General features: G+C 40.1%; 1 protein-coding gene across 1 annotated transcript in view; it reads left to right on the top strand.

The window, feature by feature from the left end:
• Positions 1 to 14,609, top strand: part of LOC106084054 (dynein axonemal heavy chain 8) — a 71,089-nt gene that overhangs the window by 44,265 nt on the left and 12,215 nt on the right. The window contains exons 14-23 of the mRNA XM_013247492.2: positions 572 to 809; positions 871 to 1,952; positions 2,083 to 2,388; positions 2,451 to 2,785; positions 2,854 to 3,040; positions 3,100 to 3,721; positions 6,763 to 6,903; positions 6,967 to 7,256; positions 7,324 to 7,457; positions 13,947 to 14,573. Of these exons, the coding sequence (XP_013102946.2) occupies positions 572 to 809; positions 871 to 1,952; positions 2,083 to 2,388; positions 2,451 to 2,785; positions 2,854 to 3,040; positions 3,100 to 3,721; positions 6,763 to 6,903; positions 6,967 to 7,256; positions 7,324 to 7,457; positions 13,947 to 14,573 (3,962 nt within the window). The remainder of the gene's footprint in view (positions 1 to 571; positions 810 to 870; positions 1,953 to 2,082; positions 2,389 to 2,450; positions 2,786 to 2,853; positions 3,041 to 3,099; positions 3,722 to 6,762; positions 6,904 to 6,966; positions 7,257 to 7,323; positions 7,458 to 13,946; positions 14,574 to 14,609) is intronic.

Genomic DNA, 14,609 nt, shown 5'->3' with positions numbered 1-14,609 from the left:
CACGCCACTTCACGTATTGCGTAATCGCCCAAATCTCCGCCTGCAGGACTGTATTATGGCAGTCTAAAACAGATTTTAGTCCCTGGGTTCTCAATGTAGACCCCCAGGCCCACTCTGTCCTCTAGCTTTGATCCATCCGTGTAACATGATCTTCCAGATGGCAATACTAGGGTTCCGTCAATCCAAGACTGTGCAGATGGCAGCTGGGCCTCGCACTCGACCTAAAGGTTCATCTCAGGACATGTAGAATAGTCTCCAGTGCCCTAGTGGGCGTGGTCCTCATCGCTCCGCCCATCCCAAACAACATGTTCTCTGAATCTGTTGTATTGTACTTATGTTGCACTTTTTCGCCACAGCAGTCCACCGAACTACTGAGGCGTAGGTACGAGTTATTGGCGCCTTTAAATAGCCAATGGCCACCTTGGTCGCGCGGCGATCGGTCCTTTGGACCGGAACAAACTTGCTTACATCAGGAGCATGACGAGGGTCGCCACCTCCACATGTAAATGTGGCTGCAACAATAACTAATCTGTGAATTATCCTAAGATTTCAGTAATCATTATCATTGCAGGAATGTCTATGGGAGGAGCTCCTGCTGGCCCCGCTGGCACTGGAAAAACAGAAACCACCAAAGATATGGGTAGAGCTCTGGGTAAACTGGTCGTAGTATTCAATTGTTCTGATCAAATGGATTTTCGAGGTTTGGGCCGTATCTACAAAGGTTTAGCTCAGTCCGGATCCTGGGGTTGCTTCGATGAATTCAATCGCATTGAGTTGCCTGTGCTGTCTGTGGCCGCTCAACAAATTTAGTAAGTGTCCACAATATCGCTGGTAAATGCCTGTTTGACCATTTGTTATGTCACTTCCTAGCATTGTCTTAACTGCCCGTAAGGAGAAGCGAACGTCTTTCATATTTAGTGACGGCGATCTGGTTACGCTCAATCGGGAATTCGGTTTGTTCATCACAATGAATCCTGGCTATGCTGGACGTCAAGAGTTACCCGAAAATTTAAAAATCATGTTCCGTACCGTAGCAATGATGGTACCCGATCGTGCCATCATTATACGCGTTAAATTGGCCAGTTGTGGTTTCAAGGACAATTTAGTGCTGTCACGCAAATTTTTTACCCTGTACAAATTGTGCGAGGAACAACTGTCGAAGCAGGTTCACTATGATTTCGGCTTACGTAACATTTTATCTGTTTTGCGGACATTAGGAGCCCAAAAGCGTGCCAATCCTACGGATACCGAGGAGACCATTGTCATGCGTGTTCTTCGCGATATGAATGTTTCCAAGCTCATTGATGAGGATGAAGGTCTATTCATTTCTTTGATAGAGGATATGTTTCCCGGCATTAAATTGACCACAGCGGTGCATAAGGAGTTACAGAGGGCTCTTGCGAGGGTAACTGACGATTTGGGCTATGTCAACAATCCCGAATGGAACCTAAAAGTTGTCCAGTTGTATGAGACATCACTTGTACGGCATGGTTTGATGTTAATGGGCCCAACTGGTTCGGGCAAGACTAGCTGTACCGTTGCCATGCTTCGTTGTTTTACAGAAATGGGTCATCCCCACAAGGAGATGCGAATGAATCCGAAAGCCATAACTGCTCCTCAAATGTTTGGTCGTTTGGATGTGGCCACTAACGATTGGACAGATGGAATATTTTCAACTCTGTGGCGACGTTCACTGAAAGTTCCCAAACATCAGAACACGTGGATTGTCCTTGATGGACCAGTAGATGCTGTGTGGATTGAAAATTTAAATTCTGTCCTGGACGACAACAAGACATTGACACTGGCCAATGGTGATCGCATAAAAATGGCGGAAAATTCAAAGCTGGTATTTGAACCCGATAATGTAGACAACGCCTCACCGGCCACAGTTTCGAGAGTGGGCATGACATTTATGAGTTCATCGGTGTTGCAGTGGAATATCTATATGGAAGGTGGGTGTCAATAAATGAATTTTTGAGAAATTGTTGAATTAAAATTTTCATTAAATTAATTTGATTTGTTTTTCAATTTTTAAATTCATATTGAATCTTAATTGTTTTTTTGTTTATTTTATATAAATAGCGTGGGTTCGTCGTCAACCCCCATTTGCGCAAGATGTCTTCCGCCGTTGCTTCAACGCGATCTACGATGATGCTCACCTATTTTTGCAAACGAAACTCATAGCAAAGATGAAGATACTTGAAGCTATATATGTAAAACAACTTTTGGAAATTCTTGATGGCCTCCTTGAGGACTGCTCCAATCGGTCTGAAAAGTATTTGGAACGCATCTTTCTCTTCGCAATGATGTGGTCATTGGGAGCAGTTTTGGAGATAAACGAACGCGAAAAATTGGAGGAGTTTTTTACTACACACCATTCAAAAATGAGTAAGGAACCCCACTTGAAATAATGTTGGCATCGCATTAAATTTTTTTAATGGCTTCTGTAGAGTGGCCCAAAAAGGAACCTGGCGAGACGGTTTTCGAATATTATGTTGATGACAGCGGCAACTGGCAACACTGGAATAATCGTGTGGAGCAATATGTCTATCCCGAGGACGCCATTCCTGAATTCTCCTCGATCCTGGTGCCCAATGTCGATAACGTGAGAACAGCTTTCCTAATGCACAACATATCGAAGCAACGAAAACAGGTACTGCTGATTGGCGAGCAAGGTACTGCCAAGACGGTTATGATTAAGGGTTATATGGCCAACTACGATCCCGAATTCCATTTGTCCAAATCATTTAACTTTTCATCTGCCACCACTCCTAATATGTATCAGGTTAGTTGTTTGAAAGTAATCTGTAGAGTCCAGGTGATGTGACAGTGAGATTTGTATTAAAATTATAGCGCATCATTGAATCCTATGTAGAGAAAAGAGTGGGCACTACATACGGTCCACCTGGCCAAAGATCAATGACCATATTTATTGATGACATTAATATGCCCATAATCAATGCCTGGGGTGATCAGGTTACCAATGAAATAGTACGCCAAATGATTGAACAACGTGGATTTTACTCCTTGGACAAACCTGGTGGGTATAGGTATAGATGCACAGGCTTTTCCATCAATATTTTCTTCGTTTCATTGCAGGGGATTTCTCTACCATATTGGACATTCAGCTATTAGCTGCCATGATCCACCCGGGAGGCGGCCGCAACGATATACCCCACCGCCTGAAACGCCACATGGCGATTTTTAATTGCACCCTTCCCAGCAACAATTCCATGGATCAAATTTTCAGTCAAATCGGCAGAGGCTATTTCTGTTTGGCACGCTTCACTGAAGAGGTTGTGCAACTGATACCGCATTTGGTGCCGCTAACCCGCATATTTTGGCAAAATGTTAAGGTGAAAATGTTGCCGACCCCATCAAACTTTCACTATGTCTTTAATCTGCGCGATTTGTCACGCATTTGGGAGGGTATGCTTAAGGTCGCCCCTGAAGAGTGTAAAACACAGTCGGATGTTCTGAAACTGTGGCGCCATGAGTGTACACGTGTTATAGCCGATCGCTTTACGGATTACAAAGACACCGCCTGGTTTATAGATCGCATGAAGCGTGACGCTAAAGCATATTTAAGTGAAGCCTATATGGAACAATTTCCTGAGGATGAGACATTCTTTGTAGACTTTCTGAGGGACGCCCCAGATGCTCAGGAAGATGACGAGGATGTATCGTTGGAACCACCAAAAATCTATGAAGAGATTTCAAGGTTTGTTATATATAATCTCGTTGTGTCATATGCAAATGCAAATTTGTGTCAATGAGTGCTGTCCAATGCAATTTTAAGCTCAATGATAAGGGGCCGCTTTTTCTTATAGCCGATTGCGAACAGCGTGTCGCCGGTGTCGATAACCACCGCTGAAATTTTTTTAGATGGTCTCTTTAGGATTCCAACCAAGGCGTTCAGCGTTATAGGCAGACACGCTTACTTATGCGTTACGGTGGCTTTGTATCTTACGAAGATTCGAATTTTTTGGTTTCTTCGCCTTCAATATATGTCGTATAGTAATGGGGATATTTTGAAGCATAATCACTGTATATTTTAATTACTAATTTTTTTTGCTCGTTAGGGCGAAAATCATTTTTCTACTGATGAAAGCCATTGGAAAAACACCACTCCAACCATGATCTGACACGTTTCCTTTGTATATAATGTTCGATCAATAAGCTCATCTCGAAAGAGAAATTAACACATCATTGGAAAAATGATCTTCGCCCTAAGGGCAAATAAAATCGGAAATTAAAAAACCGGCTCAGCCAAACCGTGGCTCAAACCCAGGACGTTCGGACAACAATGAATTGGTTGCTGTTGTCTTAACAATCCGAGCCACAAACATAACTTCCAAATGATGCACAAAACCATGTCTATACCTTTGGAAAAAAATTTAAGGTATATGGACAAGAAATCCCCTCTGCAATAAAACAAACACACATACATTTGGGATAGTGACACACCCAGTAGGACAAAGTGTCAGGAATGCTAAGTGTGTTGTATGCATTTCATAAAGGTTCTTTCACAATTTCTTCGCCATAAATACAACCTACCAATGTACGACCTTTGAAGCTCTCACACCTAAAGATTTCAGATGATGACCCTCCTCCTTATCGAGGCTACGAAACGCGTCAAATCATGGTTGGTGTGGTGCATCTCCTGTGGCTTTCATTTTCCCCATTGAATCGGGCAGCACACAGTTGATATCGTAAGGAGTTAGTTTCCCTCTTATTTGTACCATAATGCGATTTTTGGGAAATACTCTAACGCGTTGAAAAACTACAATGGCCGTATTCATAAACAAAAGTTACAGGTTTGATTGAATTGAGTTCACTCGGGTACGAAGCTGAAAAAGTAAAAAGGTGTGAGTCCCAAAGGCGTAAGCACCTATTCGACACATTAGGGAAATTCCGTTTTTTAGGTTACTTCTGCATTGAAGACTGAAAACACCGATACTATTTTTGCCTCTCCTTTCATAACCTGCTCAATTTTTTTATGCTCACCACCGAAGGATGGGGGTATATTCATATTGTCATTTCGTTTGCAACACATTGAAATATTCATTTCCGACCCTATAAAGTGTATATATTCTTGATCAGCGTAAAAATCAAAGACGATCTAGCCATGTCCGTCCGTCTGTCTGTTGAATTCACGCTACAGTCTTTAAAAATAGAGATATTGAACTGAAACTTTGCACAGGTAAAGTTCGAAGATGGGCTATATCGGACTATATCTTGATTAGCCCCCATATAGACCGATCCGCCGATTTAGGGTCTTAGGCCCATAAAAGCCACATTTATTATCTGATTATTATCCGAGGTGGTATCCACCAGCTCGGTGATTTTTTACTTGTTATACCCTTCACCATAGGATGGGGATTCACTAATTTCATCATTCTGTTTGTAACTCTTTGAAATATTCGTCTAAGACCCCATAAAGTATATATATTCTTGATCCTCATGACATTTTAAGTCAAACTAGCCATGTCCGTCCGTCTGTCCTCCGTCCGTCCGTCGGTCTGTCTGTCGAAAGCACGCTAACTTTCGAAGGAGTAAAGCTAGCCGCTTGAAATTTTGCACAAATACTTCTTATTAGTGTAGTTCCGTTGGGATTGTAAATGGGCTATATCGGTCAACATTTTGATATAGCTGCCATATAAACAGATCTGAGATCTTGACTTCTTGAGCCGCTAAGGGCACAATTCTTATCCGATTTGGCTGAGGTGCGTAAGGTGTTTTATTATGACTTCAAACAACTGTGCTGAGTATGGTTCAAATCGGTCCGCTATATCGGTTATACCTGATATAGCTGCCATATAAACCGATCTGGAATCTTGACTTCTTGAGCCGCTAGAGAGCACAATTCTTATCCGATTTGGTTGAAATTTTGGCTGAGGTGTTTTGTTATGACTTCCAACAACTGTATTAAGAATGGTTCAAATCGGTTTATAACCTAATATAGTTGCCATATAAACCGATCTGGGGTCTTGATTTCTTGAGCCACTAGAGGACGCAATTATTTTCCGATTTGGCTGAACTTTAGCATGAGGTGTTTTGTTATGACTTTCAAAAACTGTGCTAAGAATAGTTGAAATCGATCATAACCTGAAATAGCTGCCATATAAACCTATCTGGGGTCTTGACTTCTTGAGCCACTAGAGGGCGCAATTATTATCCGATTTAACTGAAATTTTGTACAACGGCTTCTCTCGTGATCTTAAACATACGTGTCGAAAATGACATGAATCGGTTTAGAACCTAGTGCAGCTCTCCTATAAATCGATCTCCCTATCGTGGCAAGAGCTCGACAAATGCGATGCACTTGTTTGTGATTTTGCTTGTTATTGCAAATATTTGGATATTTTTCTTGAAGTTGTGTATGAAAACATATTTTTATGCACTCCCTACGGCAAATGTGTAGTCTATTGCCCCAAATATACCGGTCCTAAACTGGAAAATTAGTTACTTGTCAAAGGACGTATTCTATAGGGGATAAATTGTCATATCTTATGATTCTTAATTATTTTTTAAAAAGTCGCTTAATTATTGTTAAAAATTGCTTATCCGTTAAATATAATTGCTTACTTTTCGAACTGACCCAGGACCTATCCTACGGTGTTAGAATGGTGACAATTCGTCACCTCGAGCGAAAAACCCTTATAAAAGTGATAGGTTTTTTCCATGTAAGGGGACGAGAACTGGGACCGGCCCCTAGGGTTAAGATACGTATTTTTGATCTTTCAATTTACTTTCTTCTAGTATGGAACAAGTAAAAGATCGTGTTACATGGTACATGAGCCAATTCAATGAATACGTTCGAGGCTTCCACATGGATATGGTATTTTTCCACGATGCGTTGGTTCATCTAATAATTGTATCTAGAATTCTAAGTATGCCAAGGTAAGAAATAAATTTTACAATAGTGTTTTGTGACCTGGACCCTAATAAATTTACCTTCAACAGAGGCCATGCTCTACTGGTTGGTGTGGGCGGTTCGGGTAAACAAAGCTTGACCCGCTTGGCCTCATTCATTGCGGGATACAAGTTCTTTCAAATCACTTTGACGCGGGCATATAATGCCGGCAATTTAGTGGATGACCTCAAGTATTTATATCGTACTGCTGGTTTGGAGGGCCAAGGCATAACCTTCATATTCACGGATAATGAAATCAAAGACGAATCATTCCTGGAATATATTAACAACATCCTCAGTTCAGGAGAAATAGCCAATTTGTTTGCTAAAGACGAGATGGGTAAGTTTTAAGTAATAGTATTATTGTATGGAAACTTCATATTGCATTTATATTTGTGGTACTGTAGATGAAATATATAATGAAATAATTCCCATTATGAAGAAAAAACAGCCTCGTCGACCACCGACCCAAGATAATTTATATGATTTCTTTTTATCATCGGCACGTTCCAATTTGCATATAGCTCTGTGCTTTTCACCGGTAAGTATCAGTTTTATTATTGATATAAGAATACAACAACAGAAATAGCGAAAAACGCAACAACAGTCATCTAGCAGAAGACATTTCATTAAATCAACTAAAAATGTTTAATTGAATGTGGATATCGAATTCGTGCCACTGTAGCCTATGTCCGCCTATGACGTTGAACGCCTACTCGGTTCCTGGGCAAATTTTTTGCACTACTCCCAAATGCCTTTCTTTTGAGTCCTATATTATCGTATTGGTAAAAATTTCCGGTTCAGAGGATATTTTGGGTCACTCCACACCCGAAATACTCCTAAACCACCTTGCCCCTTTATGTAAATATAAGATTCTTGCTCTACTTTCTGCTTTTTAGGGGAGGCAAGGTATCTCAGAGGATATCAAATTCGTGCTCCACTCCCTAATCCATTTAAATTGTGACCCATATTGTCATGGCAGATAAATATGAACCGTTTGGAGGGTGTTTTGGGGCTGGGGCGGTCACTGGCACTTTGTCCTGAAAAAAGATGTCCATTTCATTCTTTACTTCCAAACATCATTGATTTGAGTTCCATATTGCTATAGTCGGAAACGATTTAGGGGGTGATTTAGGGCGTACACCCAAACAGTTGGCTTCAAAATTGGATATCAAATTCGTTTTCTACTCCCAAATAACTATCATTTGAGTCCCATACAGCTATGGTCGGCTAATATGCTCATTTGTTGGTGGGTCGACCTCCCATTACTCGTACCTAATTTTGTGTGTCATATTTGTAATGCACTGCCGAATGCTTTTCATTTGAGTCCCATATTGACATGAACGTCGAATATATCTCTTTAGAGGAGTTTCGGGGTTGGGGCGGCCCGCTGGGGACTTGGACCCAAATTTTGTATAAAAATTGTATAGCCTTTGTTTTCTTCCAGAAAAACCTACACAATCTGTGAAAATGTTAAGAAAATGAGTTCAGCCGTTTTTATTTCTACAGAACAAATAAACAAACCGAATCCCATATGGTCATGATGGGTCATATGCCCATTTAAGGCGTTTTTGGGAGGTAGGGTGACCCCCTGTACTTCGATCTGATTTTGTATGCCAGATTCGTAATCTACTCCCGAATACCTTTCATTTGAGGACCATATTGTCATTATCGTCCAAAAACCCTATTTTAGGAGGTTTGGGTTTGGGGCGGCCCCCCAGTTACTTGGACCCAATTTTTAATACGAAATTCTTACTCTACTCTTGAATACCTTCCATTTGAGTCCCATATTGTCCCGATCGGTGCACTTTTATTTTTGGGTAGTACTTTTGTGGTAAGGGGAAGGGTCCGCCCCCCTTCCGATATCAAAAAATTATATAGCCTATGATTATTTCCAGACCAACCTACACAATCTGTGAAAATTTCAAAATAATCGGTTCAGCCGTTTTTGAGTCTATACGGAAGAAACAAACAAACAAACAAATTCATTTTTATATAAAGGGTGATTTTTTTGAGGTTAGGATTTTCATGCATTAGTATTTGACAGATCACGTGGGATTTCAGACATGGTGTCAAAGAGAAAGATGCTCAGTATGCTTTGACATTTCATCATGAATAGACTTACTAACGAGCAACGCTTGCAAATCATTGAATTTTATTACCAAAATCAGTGTTCGGTTCGAAATGTGTTCAAATTTTGACAAATTTTGTTCAGCGATGAGGCTCATTTCTGGTTGAATGGCTACGTAAATAAGCAAAATTGCCGCATTTGGAGTGAAGAGCAACCAGAAGCCGTTCAAGAACTGCCCATGCATCCCGAAAAATGCACTGTTTGGTGTGGTTTAAACGCTGGTGGAATCATTGGACCGTATTTTTTCAAAGATGCTGTTGGACGCAACGTTACGGTGAATGAACACATTTCGAACCGAACACTGATTTTGGTAATAAAATTCAATGATTTGCAAGTGTTGCTCGTTAGTAAGTCTATTCATGATGAAATGTCAAAGCATACTGAGCATCTTTCTCTTTGACACCATGTCTGAAATCCCACGTGATCTGTCAAATACTAATGCATGAAAATCCTAACCTCAAAAAAATCACCCTTTACAAGAATACCGTCTAACTGTATCTGTAGATGTATCTCCTATATACATTTGAGAAAAGGCATTCAAAGGATCTGTCAAATGTGAGCCATGGTGGAGGGTATATAAGACTCGACTCGGCCGAACTCAACACGCTTTAACCTTCATCTTCCCAGAAAATTTTATGCAAAATATTTTCTCCAGAAAAATTTTGTCTTCGCTAATGTCTAAGAAATTAGTGAATTTCTTAAAATTTCTCTTAAAGTTTATTTATAGATTTTTATAAGGTTTTATTTTTATAAAAGCCCCGTTTTAACAAGTTTTTAAAAATTTCAAAAACATTTACTGGGTTTTGAAAATTCACATTTTCCGAATTGTTTAAAACCCAGTTTTAGCAAAAAGCTGGTTTATTGATCATCCTACTGTCATCATAAATCATAAGTTTCAAGGAGGGAGATTCTTTCCAAGGATTTCGTTTGCAGCTATTGTTGTGTTATAGAAAGAACGTACGTTTTAGTAATGGATGCACAAGCTGTGAAAGGCAAAAATAAAAAGCAACATGTAAAAAGCCATTAAGTTCGGCCAGTCCGAACTTTGGATACCCATCACCTCGGTTATATATGTAAAGCACCTCTCATCTAAATCCGGTGAAAAATTCTTACCTTATACCCCATGTTATGTTCCGATTTGGACCAAATACTAATAAGTACAACCCATTGTTCAATTGTGTATAACAAACCATTGGTTTTTTAGTAGCTATATCTAAAAATAAACCAATCTGAACCATATATGACACGAACGTCGAAAAGCCTAACAAAAGTCATTGTGTCAAATTTAAATAGAGATATCAGTCTACAAATCTGGACCGATTTGGCCCAAGTTGCAGAAAGATGTCGAAGAGCCTTGCACAAAACACCGTTCTAAAGTTCGGGGAAATCGAACAAAAACAAATGCGCATTTTATGGGCCCAAAACCTTAAATCGAGATATCGGTCTATATGGCTGCAGTATTTAAATCTGGACTGGTCTGGGAAAAATTGAAGAAGGATGTCGAAGGGCCCAACACAACCAACTGTTCCAAATTTCAGCGATATCGGACAATATGGGCCCAAAACCTAAGACCGAGAGATCGGTCTATATGGCAGCTATATCCAAATCTAGACCGATCTGTGCCATAATGCAGAAGTATATCAAGGGGTTTAACTTAACTCACTTTCCCAAATTTCGGTGACATCGGATAATAAATGCGCCTTTTATGGGTCCAAAACCTTAAATCGAGGGATCGGTCTATATGGCAGCTATATCCAAATCTGATCCGATCAGAACCAAATTTAAGAAAGATGCCGAAGGGCCTAAGACAATTCACTGTCCCAAATTTCAGCAAAATCGGATAATAAATGTGGCTTTTGGGCCAAGGCTTTAAATAGAGATATCAGTCTACAAATCTGGACCGATTTGGGCCAAGTTGCAGAAAAATGTCGAAGAGCCTTGCACAAAGCACTGTCCCAAAGTTCGGTAAAATCGAACAAAAAAATGCGCCTTTTATGGGCCCAAAACCTTAAACCGAGAGATCGGTCTATATAGCAGCTATATCCAAATCTGGTCCGATCTGAGTGAAATTGAGGAAGGATATCGAAGGGCCCAACACAACTCACTGCCCCAAATTTCGGCGACATCGGATAATAAATGCGCTTTTTATGGGCCCAAAACCTAAAACCGAGAGATCGGTCTATATGGCAGCTATATCGAAATCTGATCCGATCAGAACTAAATTGAAGAAAGATGCCGAAGGGCCTAAGACAATTCATTCATTCCCAAATTTCAGCAAAATTATTTCGATGTGTTGCAAACGAAATGACAAAATGAATATACCCCATCCTTCGGTGTTGGGTATAAAAAATGTAACCAGTGCAAGTCTGTTTGTTGACACCAGATGGTAGCACTGTTTGTCACCCTGTCAAAACAGTACGAAGAAAAAAGTGAAAGCACTTGATAAATCTTTTATATAAAAATCAATTTGTGTTTGTTTGTTCGTTTGTTTGTTTGTTTGTATATTTGTGTGTTCCTTATAGACTCAGAAACGGCTGAACCGATTTTCTTGAAATTTTCACAGATGGTGCATAATGATCCCGTGGTGAAAATAGGGTACTACATTTTTTGATATTTGAAGGGGGGCGGACCCTCCCCCTTACCCTAATTTTCAGAAACGCCAGATCTCGGAGATGGGTGGTGCGATTTAAGCGAAATTTGGTGTGCTCTCATATAGTACCCTAAAAATAAAAATTTGGTATCCAAATTTCGGATGGGGTACCTAGGGGGCTGCCCCACCTTTTAACCTACCAAACATATATTTAGACCAATCACTACAATATGGGACTCAAATGAAAGGCATTTAGGATAAGAAAACGTATCTGATATACAATTGTCGGACTAAGTGCTAGGGGGACCACTCCTAGCCCCAAAACACCCCTAAATCGGACATATTTACCGACCATGGCAATATGGGACTCAAATGAAAGGTATTTGAATGCAGAATACGAATCTGATATCCAAATATGGGACCAAGTGTTTGGGGGGCCACTTCCCACCAAAAACATCCCCCAAAGGGGACAAATTTACGACCATAGCAATATGGGGCTCAAATGAAAAGTCTTTGGGAGTAAAACACGAATTTGATATCAATATTCGGGAAAAGTGCCTATGGGGCCACGCCACCCAGACAACACCACCCAAATAGTAAGTATTTTCTGACTATTGCAATATGAGGCTCAAATAAGAGGGTTTTTAAAGTGTAACACGAATCCGATATATATTTTCAAGGCCAAATCACTGAGTGGCCGCCAATCCCCCAAAACACCCCCAAGCCGGTCATGTTTGTCGACTATGGAAATATGGGGCTCAAATTTAAGGTATGTGGGAGTAGACCACGTATCTAATATCAATATTATGAGCTAACTGTCTAGTGGACGTCCCACCACCATAACAGCTCCCAAATAGGACGTATTTGCTCACCAAGACAATTTGGGTCTTAAAGAGAGTGGAACTAAATATTCATAGTTTTTAGAGTCAATACCCCAAACCGGAAATATTTGCTGACTTTTTCAATAAGGAGTTTAAATGAGATTAGAAAACGAATTTGATTTCCAATTTTGAGGCCAATGGCAATATGGGGATCAAATAAATGATATATAGATATATGAGAATAGAGCACGTTGCTTAGAATTTGGGGGATCACCAAACTCCTCAAAACACTCCTAAATCAGGCATATGTACCGACCATGACATGTGGGGCTTAAATGAAAGGTATTGGGGGCAGAGCAAGAATTGATACCAATTTTCCGGGGTCTGCCCCTTTCCCAAAATACCCCACAAACAGCAATTTTTAGTGACCATCGCAAGATGGGGCTCAAAAAAGGTATTTGGGAGTAGAATACGAATTTGATATCCAAATGTAGGACTATATATTTAGGGCATCATCCCTTTCCCAAAACACCCCCAAAGGCAAAAAATTTTCGACCATGCCAAAGTGTGGCTCAAATTAAAATTATTTGAAATAAGAAAACGAATTTGATAAGCTATTTTGGGGCCATGTGTTTTGGGGACGCCTCATCCTGTAAACTCCTCTTAAGCCAATGACAATATGGGGTTTAAATAAATGGTATTTGAGAGAAGAGCACGATGCTGATATTTTTTCAGGGCCAAGTATCTGGGGGACAACCTTTCCCCCGAAAACACCACTAAACCAGATATCGTGAGAATATCGGGCTGAAATAAAGTATTAAAATTAAATTCGTAGACCAATAAAGATCATATGGAATTCAGATAAAGGCACTTATATTGTTAAACTGTTAGTCAAGTGGTATACTATTTTCGTAGCATGGTATTTCACTAGAAGATCTTTGATTGTCGAAAATAAATATTCCAAGGAAACTTTTGTTCCATTTAAAGTAAAAGAAGGCGCAGCGGAGCGGGCCCGGGTCAGCTAGTATACAAATAAAATGTGCATATATGCACAAATATATGTGCATATGGGCATATAGGCAGGTGGGCTCACTAAATTGTGAAAAACTTATCATGGCAATCGAGAAGACAGATGCTATGGATAAGACTGCACTGGTAATTTATCCAGCTCTTCATTGTACTGGATAGATGCCATATCCATTCAATTTTCCCTGCACTGCGTTGTCAAGTACAGATATAAAACAGGGCTAATATCAGATGCATCAGGGGCAAATTATCCCGTAAATTATCCCGATTCCAGTTTGGAGCCATACCTGCAGATGGAAGTCTCATCGTTCCTTAACAGAGCAATCATTTCCGTTAGCAATGCGTATTTATAACCAAATTATGAGTTTAAAATACAACTGACTTCCCCGGCAGCAATAAACTTTTTGTATTTGCTCAAAATTCTCAGTTTCCCTTATTAGTATCATATTTTTGCACTTCTAGATAGGCGAAAAATTTCGGGCACGCTCTTTAAAGTTCCCCGGCTTAATTTCGGGCTGTGTTATTGATTGGTTCCACAAATGGCCGGAAGATGCTCGAGTAGCTGTTTCACGTCATTACTTGGAAAATTTCGAAATTGCTTGTTCTCCTATGGTGAAAGAGAATGTTATCAATATTATGAGTTGGATACATGAAACTGTTTCTGAGATCTGTATAACCTATTTCGAACGATTCCGTCGTACTACATTCGTAACACCCAAATCGTTGATATCATTCTTGGAGAGCTACAAAAAACTTTATAAGGATAAGAAGGAGAATATTATCGTGTTGGCTGATCGAATGACATCGGGCTTAGACAAACTCGATGAAGCGGGAGCTTCGGTATCAGTTTTGAAAAAAGAGTTGGTTGAGATGAACAAAGTGATCGTACAGGCCACTGAAGAGGCCGAAGTTGTTTTACAAACTGTGTCAGAATCAACTGCAGCTGCTGAGATAATAAAAGCACAGGTGGCCGAAAAGAAAGCTCAGGCTGCTGAGTTGGTTAAATTGATATCAGCCGATAAAGAAGTGGCAGAGGCAAAATTGGAAAAGGCTAGACCAGCGCTAGAGGAAGCAGAAGCAGCTTTAAAGGTATGTAGAATTTTTGTTTGAAATTTTTCTTATGCC

Source organism: Stomoxys calcitrans, chromosome 3 (assembly GCF_963082655.1).
Source record: "Stomoxys calcitrans chromosome 3, idStoCalc2.1, whole genome shotgun sequence".
Taxonomy (NCBI): Eukaryota; Metazoa; Arthropoda; class Insecta; order Diptera; family Muscidae; genus Stomoxys; species Stomoxys calcitrans.
Note: the sequence above shows the minus strand (reverse complement) of the source record. Positions and strands in the feature narration are given on the sequence as shown.